This window comes from Muntiacus reevesi, chromosome 4 (assembly GCF_963930625.1).
Source record: "Muntiacus reevesi chromosome 4, mMunRee1.1, whole genome shotgun sequence".
NCBI lineage: Eukaryota > Metazoa > Chordata > Mammalia > Artiodactyla > Cervidae > Muntiacus > Muntiacus reevesi.
The window spans coordinates 70575818-70591656 of NC_089252.1; the positions used below are offsets into that span (position 1 = coordinate 70575818).

The 15839-nt window shown below is 38.7% G+C and overlaps 1 protein-coding gene across 5 annotated transcripts in view; it reads left to right on the forward strand.

Moving 5' to 3' along the window:
- The window catches only part of GOLGA4 (golgin A4), a 116385-nt gene that overhangs the window by 76132 nt on the left and 24414 nt on the right, over window positions 1-15839 (forward strand). For 4 of the 5 annotated variants that reach the window (XM_065932988.1, XM_065932990.1, XM_065932991.1 and 1 more), the window contains 4 exons: window positions 1788-1943; window positions 3496-7736; window positions 8582-8703; window positions 9119-9249. In XM_065932988.1, coding sequence (XP_065789060.1) covers window positions 1788-1943; window positions 3496-7736; window positions 8582-8703; window positions 9119-9249 — 4650 coding nt within the window. The remainder of the gene's footprint in view (window positions 1-1787; window positions 1944-3495; window positions 7737-8581; window positions 8704-9118; window positions 9250-15839) is intronic. The other variant, XR_010662942.1, reaches the window with a different exon arrangement.

Here is a 15839-nt window from a genome sequence, read left to right on the forward strand (position 1 = left end):
TTACATGAAGTTATTATCCATTAGGTAATAGGTATAATTAAAAAATACTTTAAAAAATAAAATAAAAAATACTTTTAAAGGGTGAGAAATAGTTGTTATAATTTTCATCTCCATTCTTTTCCACATTTCTGTTTTCACTCTGGTTTGGACCTGGGGCTCTGAGGCTTTCCAGCAGCTGTGATCCTTGAACTGAGTCAGGGAGTTCTGTAATCTCTGTGGGGCCAACAGACACATGGATTTACAGTGCTGTTGGCTGAAGTTAGGGGTTTAGTTCATGGTTGTGAAACATACATCTGTATGGGCACATATTTGTATTCTTTGTTGGTCCAAACAGGATTTGAAGTTGTTTACAAGAGTACTTAAAAATTACAACAGGACAGCATAAATTTAAAATAGTAGCATGGAAATTAAAGGAACAAAGCGAGATTGGGGACATAAATGAAGCTGGGGATGGTGCTAAAAATGCCTGTCATAAGACCTGCTGTGGGTTTTCATGCTGGAGTAATTGGGGCACTGTAATTGGAGAAGGAAATAGCAACCTACTCCAGTATTCTTGTCTGGAGAATCCCATGGACAGAGGAGCCTGGCGGGCTACAGTCCAGGGGGGCGCAAAAAAGTTGGGCATGACTGAGCAAGTAACGCACAATTGGGACACTGGTCTCTGAACACTGACCTTGTTAATACTGTGTTTTGGGAATCGATAATATCAGACATACTCTGACTAGTGAGCGCAGGACACAAATAACACATGAAGCACACATACCTGCACATGTGCTCGTCCCCTTCCACCCTTCTTCCTACCTAGTTTCTCAAAGAAATTAGTTTGGCATTGAGAGCCAAAATTCTGCAGACTATTAGCATTTCCTTTTTTATATTTATGGGCATAGGTGGCAATGCATTTAGATTATAGTCTATGTTAAACAGACTATATGTTTAAAATGATGTTTCAAAATTGATGTTATAGAAACTAATTTTTTAAAAATCAATCTGCTTATGGTGTGGTACAAAATCTTTCCTTAAAGCAGTATACTTCACCGGAGTGAAATGGGCCAGATCTTTTTAAGAACTGTATAGACTTTTAGAGTTCCTTGATCTAATCCATTTTTTCACATGTAATTTCATTTTGATTAGCTTTTCCATGCAGGGTTCCCTATCATAGTAAGGTATTTCTCACAAATTATATAAATTTACAGCCTAAATTTATATAAATTATTTACGTCTATGGCCTAGAGTTCAAATATCAAACTCTAGAGAAGTGGTAGTGACAATTGTGTGACCCTACACATTCAGTGATATTTTGCAAAGCATTTTAAGTAGTGAATACATAGTAGACATACTTCCCAGGTGGTGCTAGTGGTAAACAATCCACCTGCCAGTGCTGTAGACATAAGGGACACAGGTTCAATCCCCTGGAAAAGGGCATGACATCCCATTCCAGTCTTCTTGTCTGGAGAGTCCCATGGACAGAAGACCCTGGCGGGCTACAGTCCCTGGGGTTGCAGAGAGTTGGACATGACTGAAGTGACCTACTTAGCATGCATACCCACAGTAGGGTTACTGGAAACAAAATTTTTCATATTAGTTGTAATTGTGGCAAAGACTGGCCAGACCATACTGGAAAAGGCACACTATGCCCTGTTTATGCAGACCAGAGTATGAGAAGAGAGAGGCAACAATGCTGCCTACCTCACAGGGCTGGTGTGCAGATCAAATGATTCCTGTGGCAGTGCTTTGAGAATGCTGAAGATCTACATGGGTCTAAGGTGGTATGATTGGTTTTGGCACAGGAAAAAAGTCAGTCAGAATATCTGAAGATCACTCAAGAAAAAGAACAGCAAGAATCGTTGGCCTTGGAAGAGTTAGAGTTGCAGAAGAAAGCAATCCTCACAGAGAGTGAAAATAAAGTTCGGGACCTTCAACAAGAAGCAGAGACATATAGAACTGTAAGTTTAAACACTATTCAGGGCCCCAGGCTATGGGATTACTTGTATTAATACATGAAAACTCTTTATTATCTCTACAGTCGATATAAAGTTGTAGAGAAGACTTTGTTTTAGATATACATATACGTGCTCTCCTGGAAATGGCAACCCACTCCAGTATTCTTGCTGGGGAATCCCATGGACAGAGGAGCCTGGTGGGCTAGAGTCCATGGGGTCGCAAAGAGTCAGAACACAGCTGAGCACGCGCACTTAGGTACACTCCACTTGTAGATAGTCAGAGCTATTTGTGGGAGTGGTTTGATGTCTGCCTCATGGTGCTCCTGACTCTCTGCCTTTGCTTGACTGTATTTGTTTCTCACTCCAATTCTTTGCCCTCAGTCAGCAGTGCAGCGTCCTTGCTCCACTGCTTACTCATCTTTCATCCTTAGGAAGAGGCCTCCTTTTGTAGGCAGCGCTTGCCTTGACACCTTCTTACCTCTTCACCTTCATCTCATGCCATATCTAGACATACTTCATTTTCTGTTTGTATCAGTTTAGTTACCCTGTTGCTCTACTTTTACATTTAATTTTTCTCCCGTTTTCCCATATTAAAAAATAGTCCTGTGATGAGCAGGTAAGTATGTCTATCTCAGTGTGCACATTTTTAAGGCCCTCTGTTCTTTCCCTTAACAGTGCATGAGATATTTGACTTACTAGAAATAAATTAATACTACTTAGACTTTTTAAAAGCCTTTTTGCTCTGATTTAGACAGTGAAACAGTCTCAGTTCTTAGGCATATTTCTAAACTGTCTTGTTAGCCCACTTCCAATATTTTGTAAGGTGGCATAGTCAAGGGGAATGGGTACTCAGGAGGCCTACATCTTTCACTTATTAGCTTTATAAATTAATTATACCTTAATTTCCTTACATGTCACATGAAGAGGTTGGATCTGATAATTTCTTAACACCTTTCCAGTTCTGACACTCCTTGGCTCTGCCTTAATTAGCTGTTTTTCCTTCAGTCAAGATTGATATTTTTATGAGATAATAATATTTTTGTATCACTGTTACTTTTTGTAAACTACTTTGGCAAAGTTTGGTAAATTACTTTGGTGTAAGTTCCTTCTTTTTGAAAAACATCTTCTAAGTAATAATTTTTGGTGTAAGAGCCAGATACATTATTTTTCTCTCAAAATTAAATTATAAAAGTGATAGAATATTATTATAGGCCTTTCTAAAAACAGAAAAAAATACTCCTCTTTCTACCAACAGTTACTGTTATATAGTTTATCATTTTTTCCCCCACTATCCATTCAGAATGATTTTGAAAAAGATAGCTGAACTAGTTACCCAAATAGAAAGAATCTGGAATTATGAGCTGTGTAAAAAATAGAATCTTTTTTTTTTATTACATGATTCCTTTAGGAACTGAGCACAGATTCCTTGTCCTTTCTAGTGTTTGATATGACATGTAAAATTATTTATCTAAATTGTAATCTTTAAGGAGGTGTAGACATCATGTCGTGTATATCATTGCTAATAAATTAAAAACACATCTGTTTTCATTAACAGAGAATTCTTGAATTAGAAAGTTCTTTGGAAAAAAGCTTGCAAGAAAATAAAAATCAATCAGAAGCTTTAACTATTCATTTGGAAGCTGAAAAAAATAAGCACAATAAAGAAATTACAATCATGGTTGAAAAACACAAGACAGAATTGGAAAGTCTGCAGCATCAGCAGGATAACATTTGGACTGAAAAGCTCCAAGTCTTAAAGCAGCAGCATCAGACTGAAATGGAAGAACTTAGAGAAAAGTATGAGCGAGAGAAAGAAACATTGGTGAAAGACAGAGAGACACTCTTTCAGGCCCACATAGAAGAAATGAACGAAAAGACTTTAGAAAAGCTTGATGTGAAGCAAACAGAATTGGAATCATTATCGTCTGAACTGTCAGAAGTATTAAAAACACGTGACAAGCTGGAAGAAGAACTTTCTGTACTAAAGGATCAAGCGGATCGAATGAAGCAGGAATTAGAGGCCAAGCTGGATGAACAGAAAAATCATCACCAACAACAGGTTGACAGTATCATTAAAGAACAAGAGATTTCTATCCAGAGAACTGAAAAGGCCTTAAAAGATGAAATTAACCAACTTGGGCTTCTTCTGAAGGAAAAGGACAAGCATTTAAAAGAACATCAGGCCCATGTGGAAAATTTAGAGGCAGACATCAAAAGGTCCGAAGGGGAACTCCAGCAGGCATCGACTAAGCTGGAGCTTTTCCAGTCACTGCAGAATACAACGCATGAGCAGGCTAAAGTCCATGAGGAGCAGCTGGCCCAGTTGCAGCAGAAGTTGTTGGATTTGGAAACAGAAAGAATTCTTCTTACCAAACAGGTAGCTGAAGTTGAAGCTCAAAAGAAAGATGTTTGTGCTGAGTTAGACACTCACAAAATCCAGGTGCAGGATCTACTGCAGAAGCTTGAAAAACAGAATCGTGAAATGGAAGAAAAAGTGAAATCTTTAACCCAACTCTATGAATCCCAACTTAAAGATAACAACACAGAGCAGGACCAGACCAAGCAACTCTTAATGGAAAAGGAAAATGTTATTTTACAAATGAGAGAAGCCCAGAGCAAAGAAATAGAAATACTCAAACAGAAATTATCAGCCAAAGAGGACAGTATTCGTGTTTTGCAAGAGGAATATGAAGCCAAATTTAAAAATCAAGAGAAAAAGATGGAAAAAATTAAGCAGAAAGCAAAGGAGATGCAAGAAATGTTAAAGAAGAAATTGTTGGATCAGGAAGCCAAACTTAAAAAAGAGCTTGAAAATACTGCTCTGGAGCTCAGTCAAAAAGAAAAACAGTTCAATGCCAAAATTTTGGAAATGGCACAGGCTAATTCAGCTGGAATCAATGATGCAGTGTCAAGACTGGAGACAAACCAAAGGGAGCAAATAGAAAGTCTCACTGAGGCACACAGGCGAGAGCTCGATGATGTCATAGCAGCCTGGGAGCGGAAACTTAGTCAGCAAGCTGAAGAACTTCAGGAAAAACATGATATCCAGTTACAGGAGAAAGAACAAGAGGTAGCAGAACTAAAGCAAAAGATGCTCCTATTTGGGTGTGAAAAAGAAGAGATGAATAAGGAAATGGCATGGCTGAAGGAAGAGGGTGCTAGGCAGGATACGGCGTTAAAGGAATTACAGGGACAGTTGAAGCAGAATGCTGCTCTCAGGGATTCCCTCGCACAGAATGAAGCTAAACTTAAAGCTGAACTTGAAAAGCTGGAGGTTGACTTGAGTGACTCTCTGAAGGAAAACGTTTTTCTTCAAGAGCAAGTAGCTGAACTGAAGGTGCTGGCAGAAAAAGACAGGCTCAAGGTTTTAGAATTTACTGAGATGCTGAAAACCACAGATGAAGCATTCCAGAGTCTGAAATCTTCACACGACAGCAGTAAGAAAAGCCTAGAGGACAGAAGCCTGGAGTTCAAAAAACTGTCTGAGGAGCTAGCAGTTCAGCTAGACATTTACTCTAAGAAAACCGAAGCCTTACTACAGGCTAAAACAAGTGAGCTCATCGACATCAGCAGTAGTAAAATCAATGCCATTCTCTCTAGAATCTCCCATTGTCAACAGCACACAGCTAAAGTGAAGGAGGCACTACTCAGCAAAACTTGCCAGGTTTCTGAATTAGAAGCACAGCTTAGACAGCTAACGGAAGAGCAAAATATACTAAATAGTTCTTTTCAACATGCTACACATCAGCTGGAAGAAAAAGAAGGTCAGATTAAGAGCATGAAGGCTGATATTGAAGGTCTTGTCACAGAAAAAGAAGCCTTACAGAAGGAAGGAGGAAATCAGCAACAGGCTGCTTCAGAAAAGGAATCTTGTATCACACAGTTGAAGAAGGAGTTGTCAGAAAACATCAATGCCGTCACTATGATGAAAGAAGAGCTTAAAGAAAAAAAAGCTGAGATCAGCAGTCTTAGTAAACAGCTAGCTGATTTGAATGCTCAGCTTCAGAATAGCATCAGCCTAGCTGAAAAAGAAGCAGCCATCTCATCACTAAGTAAGCGACATGATGAAGCACAGCAGGAATTGCTGGATCAAGTGCGAGATTTATCTTTGAAAGTTGAAACTCTGAGTAAAGAGAAAACGTCTGCTCTGGAACAGGCAGATCACTTGTCCATCAAATTCTCAGAGTGGAAGAAGAAAGCACAGTCAAGATTTACACAGTACCAAAATACTAGTAAAGAATTGCAGATGCAGCTTGAGTTAAAAACGAAGGAAACCAGTGAAAAGGATGAGCAGTTAACTTTATTGAAGGAGGACCTTGATCAGCAAAAGAAAAGATTTGAATATTTAAAGGGTGAGATGGAAGATAAGAAGAGTGAGATGGAGAAGAAGGAGTGTAATTTAGAGGCTGAGTTAAAAGCTCTAACTGTGAGAATTGTGGAATTAGAGGAGCATGTTGCTCAGAAAGCAATTGAAATTGAGTCCTTAAATGAAGTGCTTAAAAACCACCATCAACAAAAGGATAGTGAACAGAAAGAACTGATTCAGAAACTCCGGCACATCCAAGAGTTAGGAGAAGAGAAGGACAACAGGGTTAAAGAGGCTGAAGAAAAAGTCTTAAGACTTGAAGAGCAAGCGTCTTCCATGAAGTCTGAACTTGAATCTGTGAAGAAAGAATTGGAACATGTGAATTCAATTGTGAAAGGCAAAGAAGAGGAGTTAAAAGCATTGGAAGATAGACTTGAGTCAGAAGGTGCTGCGAAATTAGCAGAACTGAAGAAAAAAGCCGAACAAAAGATTGCTGCCATCAAGAAGCAGTTGTTATCGCAAATGGAAGAGAAAGAACAGCAATACAGAAAAGACAGAGAAAGCCATCTGAGTGAGCTAACTACAAAACTGCAAGAAAGAGACAGAGAAATTCACATCTTGCAAGAAAAACTGAAGTCCGCTGAAAGTTCACCACAATCAGAAATGTCAGTTGTACCCAGATTATTGGAAAACGTGGCAGTGTGTACTGAGCAAGAAGAAGCAGATTCCCAAGGCTGTGTGCAGAATGCGTGTGAAGAAAAACTAAGTATTTTACAAAGAAATTTAATTGAAAAGGAAATGTTAGTGCAGAGGCTGGAGCAGGAAAAAGAAGAGACAATTTCCTCTCATTCTGAAATACAGTGCAAATACCAGGAGCTCTTAATAAAGATAGAACAGGCTGAAGCAAAACAACATGAGGATCGAGCGATGATTAATCAGCTTCAAGAAGAACTTGAAGGAAAAAACAAGAAACACTCCTTGCTTTCTTCCCAGCATTTGGAAGAAGAAGGAAATAAAAATAACACAGGGGCAAAGCAGAACTTGGAAAATGTGGTTGGCAATGTCCAGAAAATGCTCCAGGGGGAGGACTTGACCTGTCAGATCTTGGAGCAAAAAATAAAAGAGCTGGATTCCTGCTTATTGAGAGAGAGGGAAGGTCACAGAGTTGAAATCGAAGCGCTGACCTCAAAACTTGAAAGTTTACAGGCTCTACAACAACAGATGAATGGAAAAAGTAAACCCACAGAAGTTTTGGAAGAAAGTGCTGAAGGAAAGTCCACATCACATGTGGTCCAGCCCAGCTTGCTTAGTAACATGGAGGAGCACAGTGACCTGGAGTTTAAATTAGCAGGGGCGGAGCAGGAGAAGCGAAAGCTGAGCCAGGAGGTGGTTAAACTGCAGAAAGATATTCGAATGCTGCGGAAGGAGCATCAGCAAGAACTGGATATAATAAAGAAAGAGTATGAAAAAGAAATGGAAGAGAAAATCAAGTAAGCTTTTATTTTGTTTATTGACTGTGCTGGGTCTTTGTTGCTGTGTGCAGGCTTCCTCTAGCTGCCCTGAGCAGAGGCTACTCTTCGTTGCGGTGCATGTGCTTCTCATTGTGGTGGCTTCTCTTGTGGCGCACAGGGTCTGGGCAAGTGGGCTCAGTAGTGAGTAGTGCATGGGCTAAGTTGCTCAGAGGCATGTGGGTTCTTCCTGGACCAGGGATCAAACCTGTGTCCCCTGCGTTGGCAGGTGGGTCTTAACCACTGGACTGCCAGAGAAGCCCCAAGTAAGTTTTTTTTTCTTTTCAGTATGATTATCTTTAAGGTAATCCTCCCTAATGAAATCTTTTTTGTGTCTTAATACAGTTGAGTTTCATAACCTAAAATTGTTAGTATCAAGCATAAATATAGTAAGTTAAATACTGAAGAGAAACAAAAGCAATTAAATGAGAGAAGCAGTGTTTTTCCATGTCTATTTAAGGGGGAAAAACCCTTTCCTTGCATATGAGGTCATGATTATTAGGTACATAACCCAGTAATTATTTTTTGTTTTATTATTTTTAGTATTAATGTTGTTATATAATATAGATGCATGTGGTATATATGGTATATGATGTATATGGTAATTTAAAGTGGAAGATGAAAATTCTCAAATCCTCAGGACCATTCCCTAGAGTTAATCATAGTTTATGTGGCCTTCCAGAAGTTTTCTGGGCCTGGAGACACACACATGTGTGCTCACACACACACACCCCTTTAAATATGGTTGGATACACCAGTGAGATCAGACTATATGCACTGCTGTTTTTTGTATGACAACAATTAGCTGTTCATATTTTGGAACTCAGACAGGAGCAGGAAGATCTTGAGTTGAAGCACAATTCCACATTAAAACAGCTGATGAGAGAGTTTCATACACAGCTCGCACAAAAAGAACAGGAGCTGGAAATGACCATAAAGGAGACCATCGGTAAGTAAACTTTTGAATTCAATAGAAACCAAATCAGAATCAGTCAGCGGTGGCTATTTATAATTTAAGCTTATTCTTTTCACACTGTGCTAAGTGCTTTATGTAATTATAAACAGGAGAAAAAAAATTATTCTTGCCCAAGAAAGTTCACTGATGGAAACTGTGCTGCCTGAAAGTGACTTGCTTTCAGAGGGAAGGAGCAGGTGGAACAACCTGAAAGAAAGCATTAGCTATTTAATTACCTGATGAAGGCACTTCTGCTCCCTGAAAAGGATACATTTGATCAGTTTGATCAGTTGATTTTAATCAAGTTTACAGATAATTTGGAACAAGGGTTCTTACAGATACTGGGATATAGATATTAATTCTTACCTAATATATTTTCTTGTATGTGTCCATTTTTTTAATTTATTAGATAAAGCCCAGGAAGTGGAGGCTGAACTTTTAGAAAGCCATCAAGAAGAGACAAATCAGTTATATAAAAAAATTGCAGAGAAAGAAGATGACCTAAAAAGAACCGCCAAAAGATATGAAGAAATCCTTGATGTACCTTATTTTCTCTCTCTCTCTCTTGAAATTTAGGTGAAATAGATTTCATGGTAGTGTAAAGAAGATTGGGCTGTCAGATTTCCTGTTTTTCTAATGTAGAGGGGTTTTTTGGGGAGGGGGAGTTCAATATAATTCAAATTAGTGTTTTTCCATTGTTTGCAGATTTATGAGGAGTCTAATTGATTTCTGCTAGGTTTATAGTTTTCTGAACAGTGTCTGTTTACCAGACATACTTGAAACAACAGTAAGTTAGTAAGGGAAAGAATGGATTTTCTTCTCTGTCTCCCAGATTCAGATCAAATTGTGAGATCACCAGACTAAGAATTGAGAGCTTGTGTTTAAGACAGTTGGTGTGTGTATGAGCTTAACTGGGATCTTTCCAGGAGGGCCAGTTGACTTTATTTCATCCCTACCCAATTTGCATAGTTTTTGTTGATCTCAAGGGAGAAAAAAGATGAAAAAAAAAGAATACATCAGCCAGATCTTTTATATGCAGTTGAAAGATAAAATTCAGTATACTATTTATTCTATTAGTGGTGGATTAGTGTTGTCATTTTTATGTATAAAGATAAGCCACGAATGCTAGTGAGTATTCGGACTTCAGAATATTTTTGAATATAAAACAATGTCAATTGTTCTTTCTTGGAGTGCAGATTCTTTAGTTACTGTAAGACTTAGTTCACAATGTGCTGAGAAACATTTGATGATTAGGAATGGGTAAACCAGAGAATCTTGCCTTAGTCTGGTTGTGGTAGCAGTAGAGGTCTGAGCCAGGAACAGATTCTAGTAATAATTATTTTAAATATAATTGAAAGAGCTGGAATTCTGAGATATGTTACATGAATATAAACGTTCAGTTCAGTCACTCATTTTCGTCTGACTCCTTGCGACCCCATGGACTGCAGCATGCCAGGCTTCCCTGTCCCATCACCAACTCCCAGAGCTTACTTAAACTCATGTCCATAGATTCGGTGATGCCATCCAACCATCTCATCCTCTGCCGTCCCCTTCTCCTCCTTCCTTCAATCTTTCCCAGCATCAGGGTCTTTTCCAGTGAGTCAGCTCTTCACTTCGGGTGACCAAAGTATTGGAGCTTCAGCTTCAGCATCAGTCCTTCCAATGAATATTCAGGACTGATTTCCTCTAGGATGGATTGCTTTGATCTCCTTGCAGTCCAGGGGGCTCTCAAGAGTGTTCTCCAAGCCCACAGTTCAAAAGAATCAATTCTTTGGTGATTTTTTTAATATAGATTTTGAGCTATAGATTTCACTATGAAAGAAAATTTGAATAATTTCACATTTTCTTATACTTCCCTAGAGTATATGTGTGCAAAGCTTTAAAAAATATCATTGTTTCTTTTTTTTTTTTTTTTTTAATTATTTTATTAGTTGGAGGCCAATCACTTTACAACATTTCAGTGGGTTTTGACATACATTGACATGAATCAGCCATATAGTTACACGTATTCCCCATCCCGATCCCCCCTCCCACCTCCCTCCCCACCCGACTCCTCAGGGTCCTCCCAGTGCACCAGGCCTGAGCACCTGACTCATGTATCCCACCTGGGCTGGTGGTCCGTTTCACCATAGATAATATACATGCTGTTCTTTCAAAACATCCCACCCTCCCCTTCTCCCACAGAGTTCAAAAGTCTGTTCTGTACTTCTGTGTCTCTTTTTCTGTTTTGCATATAGGGTTATCGCCACCATCTATCTAAATTCCGTATATATGTGTTAGTATGCTGTAATGTTCTTTATCTTTCTGGCTTACTTCACTCTGTATAATGGGCTCCAGTTTCATCCATCTCATTAGAACTGATTCAAATGAATTCTTTTTAACGGCTGAGTAATATTCCATGGTGTATATGTACCACAGCTTCCTTATCCATTCATCTGCTGATGGGCATCTGGGTTGCTTCCATGTCCTGGCTATTATAAACAGTGCTGCGATGAACATTGGGGTGCACGTGTCTCTTTCAGATTTGGATTCTTCAGTGTGTATGCCCAGAAGTGGTATTGCTGGGTCATATGGCAGTTCTATGTCCAGTTTTTTAAGAAATCTCCACACTGTTTTCCATAGTGGCTGTACTAGTTTGCATTCCCACCAACAGTGTAAGAGGGTTCCCTTTTCTCCACACCCTCTCCAGCATTTATTGCTTGTAGACTTTTGGATAGCAGCCATCCTGACTGGCGTGTAATGGTACCTCATTGTGGTTTTGATTTGCATTTCTCTGATGATGAGTGATGTTGAGCATCTTTTCATGTGTTTGTTAGCCATCTGTATGTCTTCTTTGGAGAAATGTCTGTTTAGTTCTTTGGCCCATTTTTTGATTGGGTCGTTTATTTTTCTGGAATTGAGCTTCAGGAGTTGCTTGTATATTTTTGAGATTAATCCTTTGTCTGTTTCCTCATTTGTTATTATTTTCTCCCAATCTGAGGGCTGTCTTTTCACCTTACTTATAGTTTCCTTTGTTGTGCAAAAGCTTTTAAGCTTCATTAGGTCCCATTTGTTTATTTTTGCTTTTATTTCCAATATTCTGGGAGGTGGGTCATAGAAGATCTTGCTGTGATTTATGTCGGAGAGTGTTTTGCCTATGTTCTCCTCTAGGAGTTTTATAGTTTCTGGTCTTACATTTAGATCTTTAATCCATTTTGAGTTTATTTTTGTGTATGGTGTTAGGAAGTGTTCTAGTTTCATTCTTTTACAAGTGGTTGACCAGTTTTCCCAGCACCACTTGTTAAAGAGATTGTCTTTTTTCCATTGTATATCCTTGCCTCCTTTGTCAAAGATGAGGTGTCCATAGGTTCGTGGATTTATCTCTGGGCTTTCTATTCTGTTCCATTGATCTATATTTCTGTCTTTGTGCCAGTACCATACTGTCTTGATGACTGTGGCTTTGTAGTAGAGTCTGAAGTCAGGCAGGTTGATTCCTCCAGTTCCATTCTTCTTTCTCAAGATTACTTTGGCTATTCGAGGTTTTTTGTATTTCCATACAAATTGTGAAATTATTTGTTCTAGTTCTGTGAAAAATACCGTTGGTAGCTTGATAGGGATTGCATTGAATCTATAGATTGCTTTGGGTAGAATAGCCATTTTGACAATATTGATTCTTCCAATCCATGAACACGGTATGTTTCTCCAACTGTTTGTGTCCTCTTTGATTTCTTTCATCAGTGTTTTATAGTTTTCTATGTATAGGTCTTTTGTTTCCTTAGGTAGATATACTCCTAAGTATTTTATTCTTTTTGTTGCAATGGTGAATGGTATTGTTTCCTTAATTTCTCTTTCTGTTTTTTCATTGTTAGTGTATAGGAATGCAAGGGATTTCTGTGTGTTAATTTTATATCCTGCAACTTTACTATATTCATTAATTAGCTCTAGTAATTTTCTGGTAGAGTCTTTAGGGTTTTCTACGTAGAGGATCATGTCATCTGCAAACAGCGAGAGTTTCACTTCTTCTTTTCCTATCTGGATTCCTTTTACGTCTTTTTCTGCTCTGATTGCTGTGGCCAAAACTTCCAACACTATGTTGAATAGTAGTGGTGAGAGTGGGCATCCTTGTCTTGTTCCTGATTTCAGAGGAAATGCTTTCAATTTTTCACCATTGAGGGTGATGCTTGCTGTGGGTTTGTCATATATAGCTTTTATTATGTTGAGGTATGTTCCTTCTATTCCTGCTTTCTGGAGAGTTTTAATCATAAATGAGTGTTGAATTTTGTCAAAGGCTTTCTCTGCATCTATTGAGATAATCATATGGTTTTTATCTTTCAACTTGTTAATGTGGTGTATTACGCTGATCGATTTGCGGATATTAAAGAATCCTTGCATTCCTGGGATAAAGCCCACTTGGTCATGGTGTATGATTTTTTTAATATGTTGTTGGATTCTGTTTGCTAGAATTTTGTTAAGGATTTTTGCATCTATGTTCATCAGTGATACTGGCCTGTAGTTTTCTTTTTTTGTGGCATCTTTGTCTGGTTTTGGAATTAGGGTGATGGTGGCCTCATAGAATGAGTTTGGAAGTTTACCTTCTTCTGCAATTTTCTGGAAGAGTTTGAGTAAGATAGGTGTTAGCTCTTCTCTAAATTTTTGGTAGAATTCAGCTGTGAAGCCATCTGGTCCTGGGCTTTTGTTTGCTGGAAGATTTTTGATTACAGTTTCGATTTCCTTGCTTGTGATGGCTCTGTTAAGATCTTCTATTTCTTCCTGGTTCAGTTTTGGAAAGTTATACTTTTCTAAGAATTTGTCCATTTCATCCAAGTTGTCCATTTTATTGGCATAGAGCTGCTGGTAGTAGTCTCTTATGATCCTTTGTATTTCAGTGTTGTCTGTTGTGATCTCACCCTTTTCATTTCTTATTTTGTTAATTTGGTTCTTCTCTCTTTGTTTCTTAATGAGTCTTGCTAATGGTTTGTCAATTTTGTTTATTTTTTCAAAAAACCAACTTTTAGCTTTGTTGATTTTTGCTATGGTCTCTTTAGTTTCTTTTGCATTTATTTCTGCCCTAATTTTTAAGATTTCTTTCCTTCTGCTAACCCTGGGGTTCTTCATTTCTTCCTTCTCTAATTGCTTTAGGTGTAGAGTTAGGTTATAAAAAATATCATTGTTTCTTGAATGCTTAGAGAATGTTGGGATTGGAAGATACATTAAAGCTAGTTTTAGGTTTACCTTCTGTTTTTTCTTTTTTTGTGGTTTATTTATTTAATTTTTTGCAAAAGGAGAATGAGTTCAGCGTAGTTAAATGATTTCCTTAAAATTACAAAGCGAGTAGTAGAGTGCAGACTCTGTTAGTTTCATGTATTTTATAGAAGCTTCTCTTTCAGAAAGGAGCTTGGTGAAGGGAACAGTTATGTATCATGGAGCTTCACGTGCAGGGGACAGATTGCGCCAGAGCTATCCTGTTCCCTCTTGTGAACGCTCTCTGTCTCTCTCTGAATGTGTGTGTCAGGGGACCATAGCACAAGGTAGACTTTGCAGGTCACCGCACACCTCTGTGGGTAGAGAGGTCAGTGAACAGGGAGACAGGTGACCTCTGTATGGTTCCTTCTGGAAGATGTGGTTGTTACTAGAAAATAAATGGGCCTCACAGCTTCAGGCTGGGAGCAGTAGAGCGTTAGAGATGGGAAGTAGAGGATGGACCCGAGGAGTTGGGTGGACTCTTCCCCAGACCCCTTCCTGTACCTTAGACCAGCCCTGTCCCCTCGAAATACAACGCAAGCCACAAATAGGATTTAAAATTTTCTAGTATCCACATTAAATAAAGAAGAATCAGGTGAATTTAATTTTAATAATACAGTAACTGACCCATTATATCCAAGGCATTGTCATTTCAAAATGCAGTTGGTATAAAAATTATATATATATATATATATTATGTTTAACATTTTATATATATATTAATTCTTTGAGAGTTGGTGTATTTTTGCACGTATAGTCTATCTCAGCGTGGATTAGCCACATTTCAAGTGCTCATACCTACTATACAGGGTGGCCAGTGACTACTGTATTAGACAGTGTGGCCTCAGACATTCAATGCCAGCTCCAGGACTGACTTGGTAATTAAATCAGCACTCCCCATCCAAACACCCAAATACCTACTCTGTCTTGAAGAATTTTTTTTTTAAAGAGTAAATATAACTCAAAGGTGTTAGTATTACCAATACTGAGCACACACCATATTGCTTTGATTTTGAGACATATTCTGTTACCATTCTCCCATTTAAGAATTTCCAGAATTGGAGTTTATATGAGATTTGTATATATTATGTAGTAGTGTTTTTTCCCTCTATAAAAGCTATTATCAGATTGATGATTTGTCTTAATAATGACATTGTAGAATGCTGTATTTTTGTCATCCACTAAAGTTATTGTGGGATTTGTTACTAGGAAAGTGGAACACAGAGACAGTTTCACTTTCCTGCTTTTACTGTCTTAGCTCATGTTCTTAGAGTTGGAGAAAGCTGAGAACGTTGTCATCCTTGATTCATGCCTCCTGTCTTTCTCAGCCCCTAACACATCCGCGTCCACATCCACACACCTTTTAGGACATGAAATCTGTTTATCTTCCCTGACTTCCTCAGCAGAGAGAGAACCTTTTTCCCTTTAACTGTGTATCTCCAGCTTGGTCTCCAACATGTAATAGACCTTTTCAGCTGTAGTGTTTCACTGAAGCACATTGGACGCTCCCCCCTCTTAGTTCCACCACTTCTCCCTCGGTCCTGGCTGCTGTTTTGCATCTGGCCTGGTCTGTTGTATTAATTTCTCAGTTGGTCTCTTTGCTCTCGGTTTTTCATCTCTTCCTGTCAGAGTTACTGTCTGTCTGCAAATAAAGATGGGATCACATCCCTTGCCCTGAAAACGTGTAGTGTCTTCCCTCTGTCCTGGTGCCCTTCCTCTGGGTCAGTTGGTGGTCCGGCTGAGCTCAGCTTTAACTCCTTCCTCCTCGTATTTCACTTCTGCTCCTGCTTTTCCTGGCGCCACCAGAGCTCATTCTCACACTTCATGACTTAGTGGTGCTGGCTGTCATCTCTCTTTGGACAGTTTTTTAAGTTTTAAATTCAACTTGTATTTAGAAAAAAAATTGAGTC